Here is a 14914-nt window from a genome sequence, read left to right as displayed (position 1 = left end):
AACACAAAATTATGGATAAAATATAACGATATTACATCTGCTAAGATTGATCGAACGCGTTCATAGCTGAAATATTGTGTCCGGTATACAACGATTCTTCCGTGCCGAAATTATCGCCCAATAATAAAATCTAAAGTATCAAATAAATAGAAAATGTAGAAAATAATAGGGAACATTAAAGAATGGGGCGTGCCCATCGGCAGAAATGTGTAAACGGGGCCGATGATGTCATACTCGTAGTGTATTCATACGCCCAATGTCACTATAGTCCATGAGTATAGTTTACATGCATGCTCCCTGAAATGTACTCAAAAACTCGTGAAATCGAAATGCGCAATTCACATTTCGGTTGAATTACCGTCCGGGATACACCCCGACGATTTACGGCGGCCGAATATTCAGTCGTGAACGTGATTTTCGGCGTCGCGACGTGCGAGCAAGCGGGACTATTTCTTCTCCGCGAGCTCTGGACGCCGTGTTGCCTTGCACAGTTGGTTGCGCGCCGGTCGTGTGAGTGAGGAGACGTACCGAGTGAATCTAGAAGTGGTTTGTCGTGTATTTTGTGGAGTTTTTATGCAAGTTTTGAGGTGAAACGGTGCTTGGGAGTATTTTTTAGCCAGGGTAAGTCACACGTCGAAACACTTATGAGATAGTGTCGAGTATCGCTACCGTTTGTAAGATCGTACGCGGATTGACGGGCGGAATCTTGTCTCCCGTAAAAATGGTGGTCGATTTACTCTCGGTTTCCTAATTTACTGATTATAACGCATACCGAGGTATTTCATGACTCGATACCACGTTGGAAAAGATCGCCGTACATCCTGTCATGTTTAATTATCCTCCAAAGCGCACGATAGTTCGTCGATTTTCAAATTTACACCGAAACTGTGTCAATCCGATTACGTGCATTAACGGCGTCCACTGGGTGAACAAAAAGTTGAAGTCCGTTTCTATTCGATAATTTGACTGGAATTGAAATGAAAATTTAAAAAAACCGTCACGATTTGTTCAAATAGCATCAACGAGCCATTGTTTCCCATCGCATCCTTATCATTAGCCTAACGATTTAGACACGACGTTCGATCGAGTTTAGATATAATCTCTTCTGTACCTGTCAGGCCCACCGATGACCTAATTGTTGTTACTTAATTCGACTAAAAACAGAGCCGACAATGATACCGGAACTGTTTTTTTTTGTTTATTCCGTATTCCATCTCTCTCGCATCGTTATTCAATTGTTCTCGGTCTGCTCTGTTTACTGTTACGTCAAGCCGGCAGGTGCAGGAGCTGCGCTAGGGACGAGACTACGCTCACTGCATAAATTAATAAATTAACAGTATACGCGAAGTTCCTTTGCAGCCGTTCGTCAAATATCTTTGAAAACCGGCGCAACTTTTCATTCAAATATCTTTCAAATTCGATAATTTACCGATTCTCTCCCGATACACTGTTCGATTATAAATAAATTATCTGCGCAGAAGATGCGTGATCGAAATGATTTTCTCCGACGGTTAGACGTTCGTTTCGTTTCGTTTTTATTTTTTTTTATTTTTTCTCCCTTACATCGTACCGAAGGAATGTTCTAATTTCGGCATGATATAAAACGTACCGTAGTCGACGAAAATTTACTATACATACACATACATTCATGTACGAAAAGTGTGTTTATTATATCGCATAACCTGGCGGTATAAATATTTGAAAGCACGAGATGTGCGGTAGACTAGAAAAACCAAAAAAAAATTTATCCGAAACGCGTCCTCTTACGTAGGTATACCTGTATACACACGTATACACGTATAGGTGTACATAAAATCAATATTAAAAAGTTCCCTTTATATTCGCCTATATATTACTTCGTTGTTAAAAATTAGATCGTTCTTAGCGGCTGATTAAATCGACAGATATATTGCACACCCTGTATATGTTACATTCTATATCTGCTTTTTTGTCTACCTTATCTATCGTACCTTAGATACACGTATACATATACCTGCTTCTGAGAGCCTGACATAATGACTGTTTCGAATTACGGATAAATATAATATACGGTCTTTATCTTAATAGCGTTCGCTCACTCACTCACTCGTTAAATTTCTATACTGAAATTCCAATTTCATTCGATATCATTTCCTTTCGCCGCATGTAATTTTTCACCTACTAAGAAACAGATAATCGTCTATCGTGCTCTAAGACTTTGTTGTTTTGTAACACGCTAACCACATGCGCACAATATGATCCATGCCCTCTGTCTTCAATCACATTCGAAACTTTCACGCAGCGAACGTAAAGTTTTGCCTCTTTCCTTCGCTCTTTTAGGCCTAGGCTTGTCCGCATCTTACAGAGAAGAGTCTATCTATCTGTACCTTCCTTACGCGTATCTACTCGATCTAACTGTACAACCGTTATGAACAAAGTATACAGTCACTGTGCAAGCGGTGCTTCATTCGTAGTACATTATACCCCGTTGGCATAGTATATGGGCATACCTATAAGGTATGAAATACAATGGGAAGCTGGTAAGGATATTCCTAACGGACTGACAATGAATTGTTTTTCGGAAGTAGAAAAAAAAAAAGAAGAAGAAGAAAAGAAAAAATTCTGAGATGTAGAAAAATTAGAGATATTGAAGTCTAGGGGGAAAAGAGGAAGCGAAGTAGAAGGGAAAAAACGCGTAAAACACGTGGAAAGATATTTTGGACGCCGTATATCGTATATTAGCCGAACCCTCGTTGACCTAATTTTAGACGAGAGACTATACAAAAATGATGGCAACGTGTATATATACATATACGTTGCTGCTCAGCACACCCTTTCTTTATGTATGTGTATACAGAATAGATATATGGATTGCGTTGAGTAAAATTGGGTCATCCACTTATGCATATAACACACGCACTAATTGTAAGTTCCGCGACTTCTTTTTCTAGATTCATTATACTCTCGATTCAGTTTAACCACCTGCGCAGGTCATTTACCGAGAAAGGATATCCGCTGTCCAGTGTCCACTCGTGTTTTCTTTTCACCCTTTTTAATTTACGTGTAAACAAGAACGAACAGCCTGCTTCTATATTCGTCGACGTTAAACGAGGGAAGAATTAATTAACAGATATTTGAAAGTTCACCGCGGGTGGTGTTGGGATGTTTTTATAACGTCGATAACGAACAATCGCATCTAATTTTAAATACCCAAGTTCGTGTATAGGTATACGTGTAATATGAAACGATCACCCGCGAATGGTGAATTAGCGTAAATGCGGATGTGACGTTGTGGTTGAGCAGTTGACCAATGAGCTTTACAATTCAGCTTTACAGCTCATGGCGTATTTCATGTACATGCTAATTATTGTTGGAGATGCTTAAGTAGGGGAATTTTATTTTATTTAAGAAAAACATTTTTTTTTTTTTTTTTTTTTTCTTATTAGTCAGCAACAAGAACTCATCCTTCTTTCGAACGGACGGATTCTCATTTTCCAGACGACATTACCTCATTCTCTTGGCATTCGTCGGTCATAATGATGATCAGTGCGTGAGTGGATAGATCGAAAAAATTATCCATAAGAAACTTATTAAGTTTTATCGTCAATACAGACTGAGCGTGAACTAAATAAAGGTTGTTTAATCACGAAGATAGAGAGTTGATTGCATTGACGTAATTACGTATCGTTACGTAATCAGATATAGGTATATAGGTATCATCGCACTATCTCCCGTATTATATGTACAATTACAGGTGCGATTTATCGAACTTTATTATATATAGTACGATTTATCTTAAAGAGTATAGAAAATATATGCGTTTATCCTGTAACAACGTTGGATAAGAATGACGAAGATTTTAAAACTTGAGCAAAACATATCGTTGAAATGATGGACATTATTATGCATATTGTGCGGTAAATTTTTTGAAACTTGTCTGGACTATTGTAATTCCGAGTGTAAAAGAAAAGCGAAGCTTCAGCAATATAAGCGATCAGCTTTGCGTTATTGGTTTAAAATTAGGGCAACCTTGCCGTCAGATTTTTGTCGTTCAACGGAGATTACAGGTGTTTCGCTCTTCCGGAAACTCTCGCACGTCGTCGTGTCTATAGGCAATCGGAGTCGTCCTGGCGTCACGAGGACTGGAGTGGAAAATCAATAGCCATCTTGTGTGCACGTTGTGTTGCCTTATGTTGTGCGTTGCGTCGTCTTGTTCCTGCGACGTTATGAGTAATAATAATATGAATAATAACCGAGTTGAACGATTATTAAGCTATAGATATATCCCACATACGGTGGTGATCGATCGATTATAACAATAACTGATATATAACTTTCTTCGTTTATATTTAATTATTGAAATTAATTCGAAGAAGCGCTGACACTACGTACGATGGGGACGAAATTATTCTTGAACACGAGCCAGACGCCAGTCTGCTGCGCTGCAAGCACATGTAACATATACACATGATAGTAGTATCGAAATTTCAAGCGAAGTTTTATTTCAAGATACGAGTCATTCACTTTGTTACTTTACGACATTTGAACGCCCACTTTACTTCGTGATCACACTTTAACCATGACGTCATTTAATTAAACTTAATTTAAAGCAACCGTGAAGGTCTGCGAATGAACACACGGGAATGTGTTCATTCATCGTGTTGTACACTTGGGGTTCAGGGAGCATGACATCTTGAAGAAATTCTTTCGATAATTTGCATTAACCTGTATATATATATATATAGTGTGCATTTAAACAGAGTTGCTATTTTAATATCAAGAATGTTCAATGTTGTTATTATACCTCGCTGTGATTACTGGATTAATCGATCGTTTGTGTACTTCTTACATTGACGCGAGATTGCAATAATTTGTTGTTTCCGTGTTTTTGCAGGACTTGAATGAGAAACTGTTAATTGCTTGCGGTTAGCATACATCGCAATACGATCGCTTGTTGTTACTCGAATTATTTGTCTTTTTCTCCTTCTTTTCACTATTTGTCAAAAGCGATTTTTCTCATGCTTTCAGAATTTATTTTCAAATTACGCAAGCAATGTATTTTACCCGAATGACATCATGCAACTCGCGTCATCGTGTTACACCGGCGATACTTGAAACGTTGAAACCTTCGACCATACACCGTGTTAAGATTAACGTCGATCACGCTTAGTCTATGTGTGTAGGTATACCTACCTTACCTACATATGTACCTACAAACGCGACACTCGCAATCGGAGATATTGTTAGTAATGAAAACGTTGAGAAATCATGTATATATCTCACAGACGAGTCGTCAAAAATATTTGTCATAATTTGCATTTCGTCTGGTTCTTGAGGGAGAACAAATAGTTTGCGGAGAATACTTATATAAAGTACATGTGGGATGATGAAAAATTATACATATATCTTGAATTTTAATAATTTCCCGACTGTTCATTTTTTCTCTTCGCAATACCACCTAGTCGAACGAAGATTACACCGAAGACTAATGATAACAAATATGATCTTCACGCTCGTTTCTGAAGAAATGATACGGCAACAAACGCGCTTATGTTATTTTAAGTTTCATGTACGAGACGCGGACGAACGTTGGCTTGAATTCTCGCTTTGCGTTTCGGGCTTATTTAAACCTATAGTAGCGGAATACGTTATTCGAAGATGTAGTTTTAAAAAAATTTCATTCTTCCCTTCCACAAAGAATCGCATATAATGTATAGACGAAAGTTTTTCATTCTGCTTAAATATTTCACTATATTCGTTGCTCTATTCTCAGTTTGGGATAATATATAGGATATGGTTCAGAGAAATGAAAAACTAAAACGATATTATAGACGAAGACAAATAAAAATAAATAAATAAATTACAATGCTGGTCATTCAGTCAGTCGTATTTATAGCTAATGAATTCGTCGAATTGCTGACGTAATATTTCGATTTATAATTAATCGTTATTTTCTTTACATCCTAACACGAATACGCGTGCAAGGAATTTCTATGATACATTCATTGATTTCCTAGTATCGAATCCATCTAGATATAAAAAACAGCAATCGCGGTCAGTTTAAATTCGTAAATTAGAGACGATAAATTTAGATAACGCATGTGTAATATTACTAACCGAGCGAAACACGTCGCCCCCGCTTTTATACCCGGTGTTGTGTTAAAACTGAAACGGGATGTAGCCGCGTTGTGTGTAATCTACCGGAATAACTATCCTTCGCACAGCCGGAACGAGTACCTATATCTGTTGTATGATTTTTCAATTTTTATTTTCAACTTAAGTTAACTGTATAACGTTAGATAAGGGCGACGCAACGACGAGTGCACATCACCTAAAGCAAAAATTACGTGATTAGTGTCAGATGGGAGGGCGCGGTCGACTCTCCTTCTCCTCCTACAACTTCCTCGTTAGCTTTGCTTTGCTTAGGTTAGGTTAGGTTAGGTTAGGTTAGGTTAGGTTAGGTTAGGTTAGGTTAGTTTGAGTTTGAGTTTACATCAATATATTGTTTATCGTACTCTCGGTATATTATCTTGCAATTTTTCGACAATTTCAACGAATTTTTGTTCGAATCGTACATGCACTACTATTATTATTATTATTATTATTCTGTAAACTTCATTCATTATTTAATGTATGTACGTATACAATGTTTTCATTCGTTATATCGATAACGAGAGAGGAAAATATCCGTTTTAATCAATGAATGATTTTATTTAATCTGATGATCGTGTATTTAATTAATTGAAAAACATTTCTTCTTTCCTCGCTAGAGATAGAAATGATTCATAACATTTTTTCATCTTAAATAATGTTACAAAGAAATTATTTGTTTCCACAGTTATGGATCAATAATAATAATAACAACAACAACAACAACCCACCTCTGATTTGAACTCACCCTTTAACTTACATTGTTATATTTATAAGCACTTGATGTTATACTGCATACCTGTTATTTACATGACAAAAAGAAGTAATAATTACTACTGCTAAGTAGCTTTAGACATTCAAAAATCATAAAACTAAAATTTGATCTGATGTAATGCAAAGCTGGCTTCTTGCTGAAAAATAAATATAGGCATGTAAACTTTGCGATTTGTTAGCAGATTTTTCCCCCATAACCAAGTAGTGTCATCACTATCACGAATAACTCTTTGGTTAAACGATCTAATTAGTTATGAATATGGGTTTAAAAAAATAAATAAAGAAACAAAACTGTCTAACGATATTTTTAATTTTTTTTATTTTTTATTCTGCAGGAGTGCCCTTCACAAGGGTAAGGGAGTTGTGAGCTGTTGGTCCGACTGAAAAAATGACGACCGACATCTCGGTGGTGCGCGGGGGTTGGGACCCGACGCTTCAACAGGAGATTGTCGACGAGTACGAATACGATGGAGGAAATTCCAGTTCGAGACTTTTTGAACGATCCCGTATCAAGGCTTTAGCTGGTGAGCTGTTTAATGAATAAAATGTCAATCATTAATATCTTCATAGTAATTTTCCTAGAACAGTTATATTTTAAGAATCCTGAAGAAAAGTACAATTTAAGGATTAATCTGAAGGGAATCTGTGTGTAAAAACGCTAATTTTGAATTTAAATGCATTACAGCGTATGGGTTTTATATTTAGAGTAACGTGAGCATGTTACGTCAAGTAATACTATGCGTACGATATCGTTTTCCTGGAAATGAGTAAGGTAGACCACAGTATCCTGTGATAAATTGTAATCGGCTGAAAATTTAGTTATATAATACATTTTTCCACTACAGTCGGTAGATGGTTGCCATTGCTAGAAGGCGTATTTACGTACAGAGTAATAAAAACCAGTGAAATTTAATTATTTATTAATTAGACTTGTTATTAAATATGTTTCTTCATACAAGTTTCAGATAGTTTTTATTTGAAATCGTTCATAATAATATATGAAAAATTGTGGGTGAAAAGTTTTATAAAGTATATTACAATTCAGTTTTTAACAGTGGTGCATAAAAGGAAAATCGTTTTGCTTGAATGAGCCTGATGCAGTCTCAATCATTTTAACACAATTTTTAATTTTATAACATACAATTCTACGTACGGCAGTATTTGCATTCGTCTGCTGTGTTAAATTTTGAAAAGACTACATTAACACATGTTTAGCATAGTTGGAAAGGCGAATATCCCCTATATTAATATTAGCAATTTCTGGCAATTCACTCTATATTTGATCATGAGTTTTTTCTCACAGCTTTGGAATAAAATTTCTCAAGTAGTAAATTTCAAGTAGAATTTCAATGTAATACGAAATTTTTTTGGCAATATGTTCAGCAATTTGTTCGGCTTACTTCTCTTATCAAAGTCTTTGCATCTTATCACACTGGGCGTCGACTCGAGGTGGAGTTAGTTTTCCTGTTTATTGTATGTTCTATAGCAAATATTACCGTGGGTTTCAAATAATTTTCTTCTTTGAAATATTATCTTTATCTTTCCCAAATCCATCTGCACACAATATTTGCTCTTCCCTGACTCATAGGTAATGGTTTCGACCCGTCTTATCTAACATGTGCAACCCTAAGAAGAATGCGAATGTACATAAATCGTTTTGTACAATGCAAATCCTCCAATTTTGACAAATTAAATTTTTTTTTCAACATAATAGCAAAATATTATCAGCATCCGATCGAAAATAGGTCCAACACTTTAATAGACAGATACTGATATATTGTGAAATTATACTACGGATTTGAAATCTGAGTGATTTTTTGACAATTTGTAATGGATGACTCAATACAAATTTCTCTTGACGAACCCTTAGAAGAATACTATGATAAAGTTGTTTTTGATCTCAGAGGTGAGAAGTGTATTTTAAAATTGCTGCTCTACCCACATACCCAAATTTTATCCTCAACTATATATATAATGTATCGAATACATTTTTTCACTGTACATTCAACTTTCTAATAAAAGCAATCAATTAATGATGTTCACTTTTCAATAATGCAAATAAAAATATTATTTCACATTTTTATTTCCCAGGTGAACGTGAATCGGTGCAGAAGAAAACATTTCAAAAATGGGTGAATTCCCATCTAGTACGATGTTCTTGTCGTATCGGAGATCTCTACGTCGATCTTCGCGATGGAAAAATGCTTATAAAGCTGCTGGAAATATTGTCGGGCGAACGTTTACCACGTCCTACCAAAGGAAAAATGCGTATCCATTGTTTGGAGAATGTAGACAAGGCGTTACAATTTTTGCGAGAGCAAAGAGTCCATCTTGAAAACATGGGATCACACGATATCGTTGATGGAAATCCAAGATTGAGCTTGGGATTGATTTGGACAATCATTCTACGTTTCCAAATTCAAGACATCACCATAGAAGAAACTGATAACCAGGAAACTAAGTCAGCCAAGGACGCTTTACTTTTGTGGTGTCAAATGAAGACTGCTGGATATCACAATGTAAATGTTAGGAACTTCACAACATCTTGGCGAGATGGTCTTGCGTTCAATGCCATAATACACAAACATCGTCCAGATTTGATCCACTTTGACAAGCTATCGAAATCGAATGCAATCTACAATTTGAACAATGCTTTCAATGTCGCGGAGGATAAATTAGGTCTAACAAAATTGTTAGACGCAGAGGATATTTTTGTTGATCATCCTGACGAAAAGTCTATCATAACTTATGTTGTGACCTACTATCACTATTTCTCGAAAATGAAGCAAGAAACCGTTCAAGGTAAGCGAATCGGTAAAGTTGTCGGAATTGCCATGGAGAACGACAGAATGATTCATGAATATGAAAGTTTGACAAGTGATTTACTTAGATGGATCGAAGCCACAATTGAAGCTTTGGGTGATCGCCGATTTGCCAATTCTCTTGTGGGCGTTCAGACTCAACTTTCACAGTTTTCCAACTACCGTACAGTAGAAAAACCACCTAAATTTGTGGAAAAGGGTAATTTGGAGGTACTACTGTTTACACTACAGTCGAAAATGCGTGCCAACAATCAGAAACCCTACACACCCAAGGAAGGCAAAATGATTTCGGATATCAACAAGGCCTGGGAAAGATTAGAAAAAGCTGAACACGAGCGTGAATTGGCGCTCAGAGAAGAATTGATACGTCAAGAAAAATTAGAGCAGTTGGCTGCAAGATTTAACCGAAAAGCCAGCATGAGAGAAACTTGGCTATCTGAAAATCAACGACTTGTATCTCAAGACAATTTTGGCTTCGATTTAGCAGCCGTAGAAGCTGCGGCTAAGAAACATGAAGCTATCGAAACTGATATATTCGCTTACGAAGAACGTGTACAAGCAGTTATGGCTGTATCTCAAGAGCTAGAGGCAGAAAACTACCACGATATAGACAGGATCAATGCCCGAAAGGACAATGTTCTGAGGTTGTGGAACTACCTTCTGGAACTACTGAAAGCACGAAGAGTACGGTTGGAATGTTCGCTTCAATTACAACAGAACTTCCAAGAAATGTTGTACATCTTAGACAGTATGGAAGAAATTAAGATGCGATTGTTGACCGATGATTATGGTAAACATTTGATGGGTGTTGAGGATCTTCTTCAAAAGCATTCACTTGTTGAGGCAGACATCAATGTCTTAGGTGAGAGAGTTAAGGCTGTCGTTCAGCAAAGCCAAAGGTTCTTAGAACAAGGAGAAGATTATCGTCCTTGCGATCCAACGATTATTATTGAACGAGTGCAACAGCTTGAAGATGCGTACGCTGAATTGGTACGCCTGGCTGTTGAGCGTCGAGCACGGCTTGAAGAATCTCGTAATCTTTGGCAATTCTATTGGGATATGGCTGACGAAGAGAACTGGATCAAGGAGAAAGAGCAGATTGTTTCTACGGGTGATATTGGTCACGATCTAACCACCATTAATTTACTCTTATCCAAACACAAGGCCTTGGAGAACGAAATCCAATCTCACGAACCACAATTGATGTCAGTTGCTGCAGTGGGTGATGAATTGATTAGTCAACATCATTTCGGTTCTGATCGCATTAAGGAAAGATTACAGGAAATATTAGGAATGTGGAATCACTTATTAGACTTGGCAGCATTCAGACGCAAGCGGCTAGAGGAAGCTGTTGATTATCATCAATTATTTGCTGATGCCGACGATATCGACATTTGGATGCTAGATACTCTGCGGTTGGTATCATCTGAGGATGTCGGTCGCGATGAAGCAAACGTTCAATCTTTACTGAAAAAACATAAAGATGTCACAGACGAACTGAAAAATTATGCTACAACCATCGAGCAGCTGCATCAACAAGCATCACAACTTGGAGAACATGATTCTAAATCTCCAAAGGTATTAGAAAGACTCGCCTCAATTGATTCGAGATACAAAGAGCTTTTGGAATTGGCTAAATTGCGCAAGCAAAGATTATTAGATGCCTTGTCTCTGTACAAACTGTTCAGTGAATCGGATGGAGTTGAACAATGGATCGGAGAAAAGAACAGAATGTTGGAAACAATGGTTCCTGCCAAGGACATTGAAGATGTTGAGATAATGAAACACCGTTACGATGGCTTTGAGAAGGAAATGAATGCCAATGCTTCTCGTGTTGCTGTAGTAAATCAATTGGCTAGACAACTGTTACACGTTGAACATCCAAACTCAGAACAGATTGTTGCACGTCAGAATGAACTGAATCAAAAGTGGGCCGAACTAAGAGAGAAGGCTGAAGGCAAACGCGAAGCACTCAACTCTGCACATGGAGTACAAACCTTCCATATCGAATGTCGTGAGACGGTATCTTGGATCGAAGACAAGAAACGCATCTTACAGCAAACTGATAGCTTAGAAATGGACTTGACTGGTGTGATGACACTTCAGCGTCGGCTTAGCGGTATGGAGCGAGACTTGGCAGCCATACAGGCGAAATTGGATGCACTTGAAAAAGAGGCACAATCAATTGAGCAGGAACATCCTGATGAGGCTGCAGTCATTCGTGAACGAATCACCCAAATTCATACCATGTGGGAGCAATTAACTCAAATGCTTAAAGAACGTGATGCTAAGCTCGAAGAAGCTGGAGATTTACATAGATTCTTGCGGGACCTCGATCATTTCCAGACTTGGCTTACCAAGACCCAAACAGACGTTGCCAGCGAAGATACACCTACAAGCCTTGCAGATGCTGAGAAACTGTTAACCCAGCATCAGAATATTAAGGAAGAGATTGACAACTACACGGACGATTACCAGAAGATGATGGACTACGGTGAGAGGCTAACAAGTGAGGCTGGAGATGGAGATACACAGTACATGTTCTTGAGAGAAAGATTGAATGCCCTGAAAATGGGCTGGGAAGAACTCCACCAAATGTGGGCGAACCGTCAAAATCTGTTATCGAATTCGTTGAACTTGCAAGTCTTTGACCGTGATGCTCGCCAAGCTGAAGTTTTGTTGTCTCAGCAAGAACATATCCTTACCAAGGATGAGACTCCGACGAACTTTGAACAAGCAGAAAATATGATAAAACGCCACGAAGCATTTATGACTACAATGGAAGCCAATGATGATAAGATCAATTCAGTTGTCCAATTTGCCGGCAGATTAGTTGAGGAAGGCCACTTTGCGGCCGACAAAGTCAAGAAGAAGGCAGATGCAATAAACGAACGAAGAAACGCCAATCACGAAAGAGCTAATCAAGTGATGGACAGATTGAAGGATCAACTTCAGTTGCAGATGTTCTTACAGGATAGAGAGGAGCTCGTTGAATGGGTACAGGAAAAACACATCACTGCTCAAGATGAAACTTATCGCAGTGCAAAAACGGTTCATAGCAAATGGACGAGGCACCAAGCGTTTGAAGCAGAAATTGCGAGCAATAAAGATCGTTTGCAGCAACTGCAACAGGCTGCTGATGAATTGATTCAATTAAAGCCTGAATTGGCTGAGATCATAAAGCCGAAAGTTGAAGAATTATGTGACCAATTTGAAGAGCTCGAAACAACAACAAAAGATAAAGGAGAGAGGCTATTCGATGCTAATCGTGAAGTCCTCATACATCAGACTTGCGACGATATCGACTCATGGATGAATGAATTGGAGAAACAGATTGAAAGTACAGACACTGGATCTGATCTTGCCTCTGTCAATATTTTGATGCAGAAACAGCAAATGATAGAAACTCAAATGGCTGTGAAGGCTCGCCAAGTCACAGAACTCGATAAACAGGCTGAACATTTACAGAGAACAGTTCCAGATGAAAAGATGGAAGAAATCAAATGCAAGAAAGAGAAAGTTGCGCAAAGATTTGAACAGCTTAAGGCACCGCTTACCGATCGACAACGTCAGTTGGAGAAGAAAAAAGAAGCATACCAATTCAGGCGTGACGTTGAGGATGAAAAATTATGGATTGCAGAAAAAATGCCACAAGCTACCAGTTCGGAATATGGTAATTCCCTCTTCAACGTGCATATGTTAAAGAAAAAGAATCAATCTCTCCGTACTGAAATCGAAAACCACGAACCAAGAATCAATTCTGTATGTAAAAATGGTCAGAAATTGATTGACGAGGGACACGAAGATAGTGCTGAATTCACTCAACGTATCTCCGATCTTTCGGATAAATGGCGCGAACTGAAAGATGCGGTTGACAACAGAAATAAGCATTTGTTACAAAACGAAAAGGCGCAACAATATTTCTTCGATGCTACGGAAGCTGAATCGTGGATGAGCGAACAGGAATTATACATGATGGTTGAAGATCGTGGCAAAGACGAGATTTCTGCGCAAAATCTCATGAAAAAACACGAGTCTTTAGAACATGCTGTCGAAGATTATGCCGATACAATCCGTCAACTAGGTGAAACAGCAAGGCAATTGATAAACGATCAGCATGCATTGAGTGATCAAATTGCAGTCAAACAATCCCAAGTTGACAAGCTATACGCAGGGCTAAAAGATTTGGCTGGTGAACGCCGTGCCAAGTTGGACGAAGCCCTTCAGCTGTTCATGCTGAACCGAGAAGTTGACGATTTGGAGCAATGGATAGCTGAGCGAGAATTAGTTGCAGGCAGTCATGAGTTAGGTCAAGATTACGATCACGTTACTTTGCTTTGGGAAAGATTCAAGGAATTTGCTCGTGACACGGAGACAATCGGATCGGAAAGAGTCGCGGCTGTAAACGGAATTGCAGATTCTTTGATTGCAACAGGACATTCGGATGCAGCTACAATTGCAGAATGGAAGGATGGCCTGAACGAAGTCTGGCAAGATTTGCTAGAGCTCATCGAAACACGAACTCAAATGTTAGCAGCTAGCCGTGAGCTACATAAATTTTTCCATGACTGCAAAGATGTTCTTGGAAGGATCTTGGAGAAACAAAATGCAATGTCAGACGAATTGGGCCGCGACGCTGGCTCTGTTTCAGCACTTCAACGGAAACATGGCAACTTTATTCAAGATTTGTTTACCTTACAGTCACAGGTGACACAAATCCAGGATGAATCGTCTAAACTTCAAGCTAGCTATGCAGGGGATAAGGCTAGAGAAATCACAAATAGAGAGGCCGAAGTAGTAGCAGCTTGGAATAATTTACAGTCTTTGTGCGAAGGACGTAAGGCAAAATTAGAAGACACCGGTGATTTGTTCAGATTCTTCAACATGGTTAGAACCTTACTGATTTGGATGGATGATGTTGTCAGGCAAATGAACACTTCAGAGAAGCCTCGTGACGTATCGGGTGTAGAGCTACTGATGAATAATCATCAAAGTTTGAAAGCTGAAATCGACACTAGGGAAGACAATCTTACTGCTTGTCTTGACCTCGGAAAAGATCTATTGGCAAGGAACCATTACGCTAGTGTCCAAATTAAGGAAAAACTACTAGCATTGACTGATCACAGAAATGCGTTACTGCACCGCTGGGAAGAAAGATGGGAGAATCTACAGCTAAGTAAGTTTCAAAT

At 38.3% G+C, this 14914-nt stretch overlaps 1 protein-coding gene and 1 long non-coding RNA gene across 8 annotated transcripts in view; one reads left to right on the top strand and one right to left on the bottom strand.

The window, feature by feature from the left end:
* Positions 1 to 7798, bottom strand: part of LOC124412870 — a 17132-nt gene extending 9334 nt beyond the window's left edge. The window contains exons 1-3 of the long non-coding RNA XR_006929828.1: positions 7786 to 7798; positions 5448 to 5609; positions 3434 to 3438 (exon numbers count right to left, since the gene is read on the bottom strand). This is a non-coding gene — a long non-coding RNA (uncharacterized LOC124412870). The remainder of the gene's footprint in view (positions 1 to 3433; positions 3439 to 5447; positions 5610 to 7785) is intronic.
* LOC124412864 (spectrin beta chain) overlaps positions 443 to 14914 on the top strand; it is a 27423-nt gene continuing 12951 nt past the window's right edge. For 2 of the 7 annotated variants that reach the window (XM_046893042.1, XM_046893039.1), the window contains exons 1-3: positions 462 to 621; positions 7239 to 7427; positions 8995 to 14901. In XM_046893042.1, coding sequence (XP_046748998.1) covers positions 7292 to 7427; positions 8995 to 14901 — 6043 coding nt within the window. In that variant the 5' untranslated portion in view covers positions 462 to 621; positions 7239 to 7291. Of the gene's footprint in view, positions 622 to 7238; positions 7428 to 8994; positions 14902 to 14914 lie in introns of all 7 variants that reach the window. The other 5 variants (XM_046893038.1, XM_046893037.1, XM_046893036.1 and 2 more) reach the window with 4 other exon arrangements.

Source organism: Diprion similis, chromosome 12 (genome assembly GCF_021155765.1).
Source record: "Diprion similis isolate iyDipSimi1 chromosome 12, iyDipSimi1.1, whole genome shotgun sequence".
Taxonomy (NCBI): domain Eukaryota; kingdom Metazoa; phylum Arthropoda; class Insecta; order Hymenoptera; family Diprionidae; genus Diprion; species Diprion similis.
Note: the sequence above shows the minus strand (reverse complement) of the source record. Positions and strands in the feature narration are given on the sequence as shown.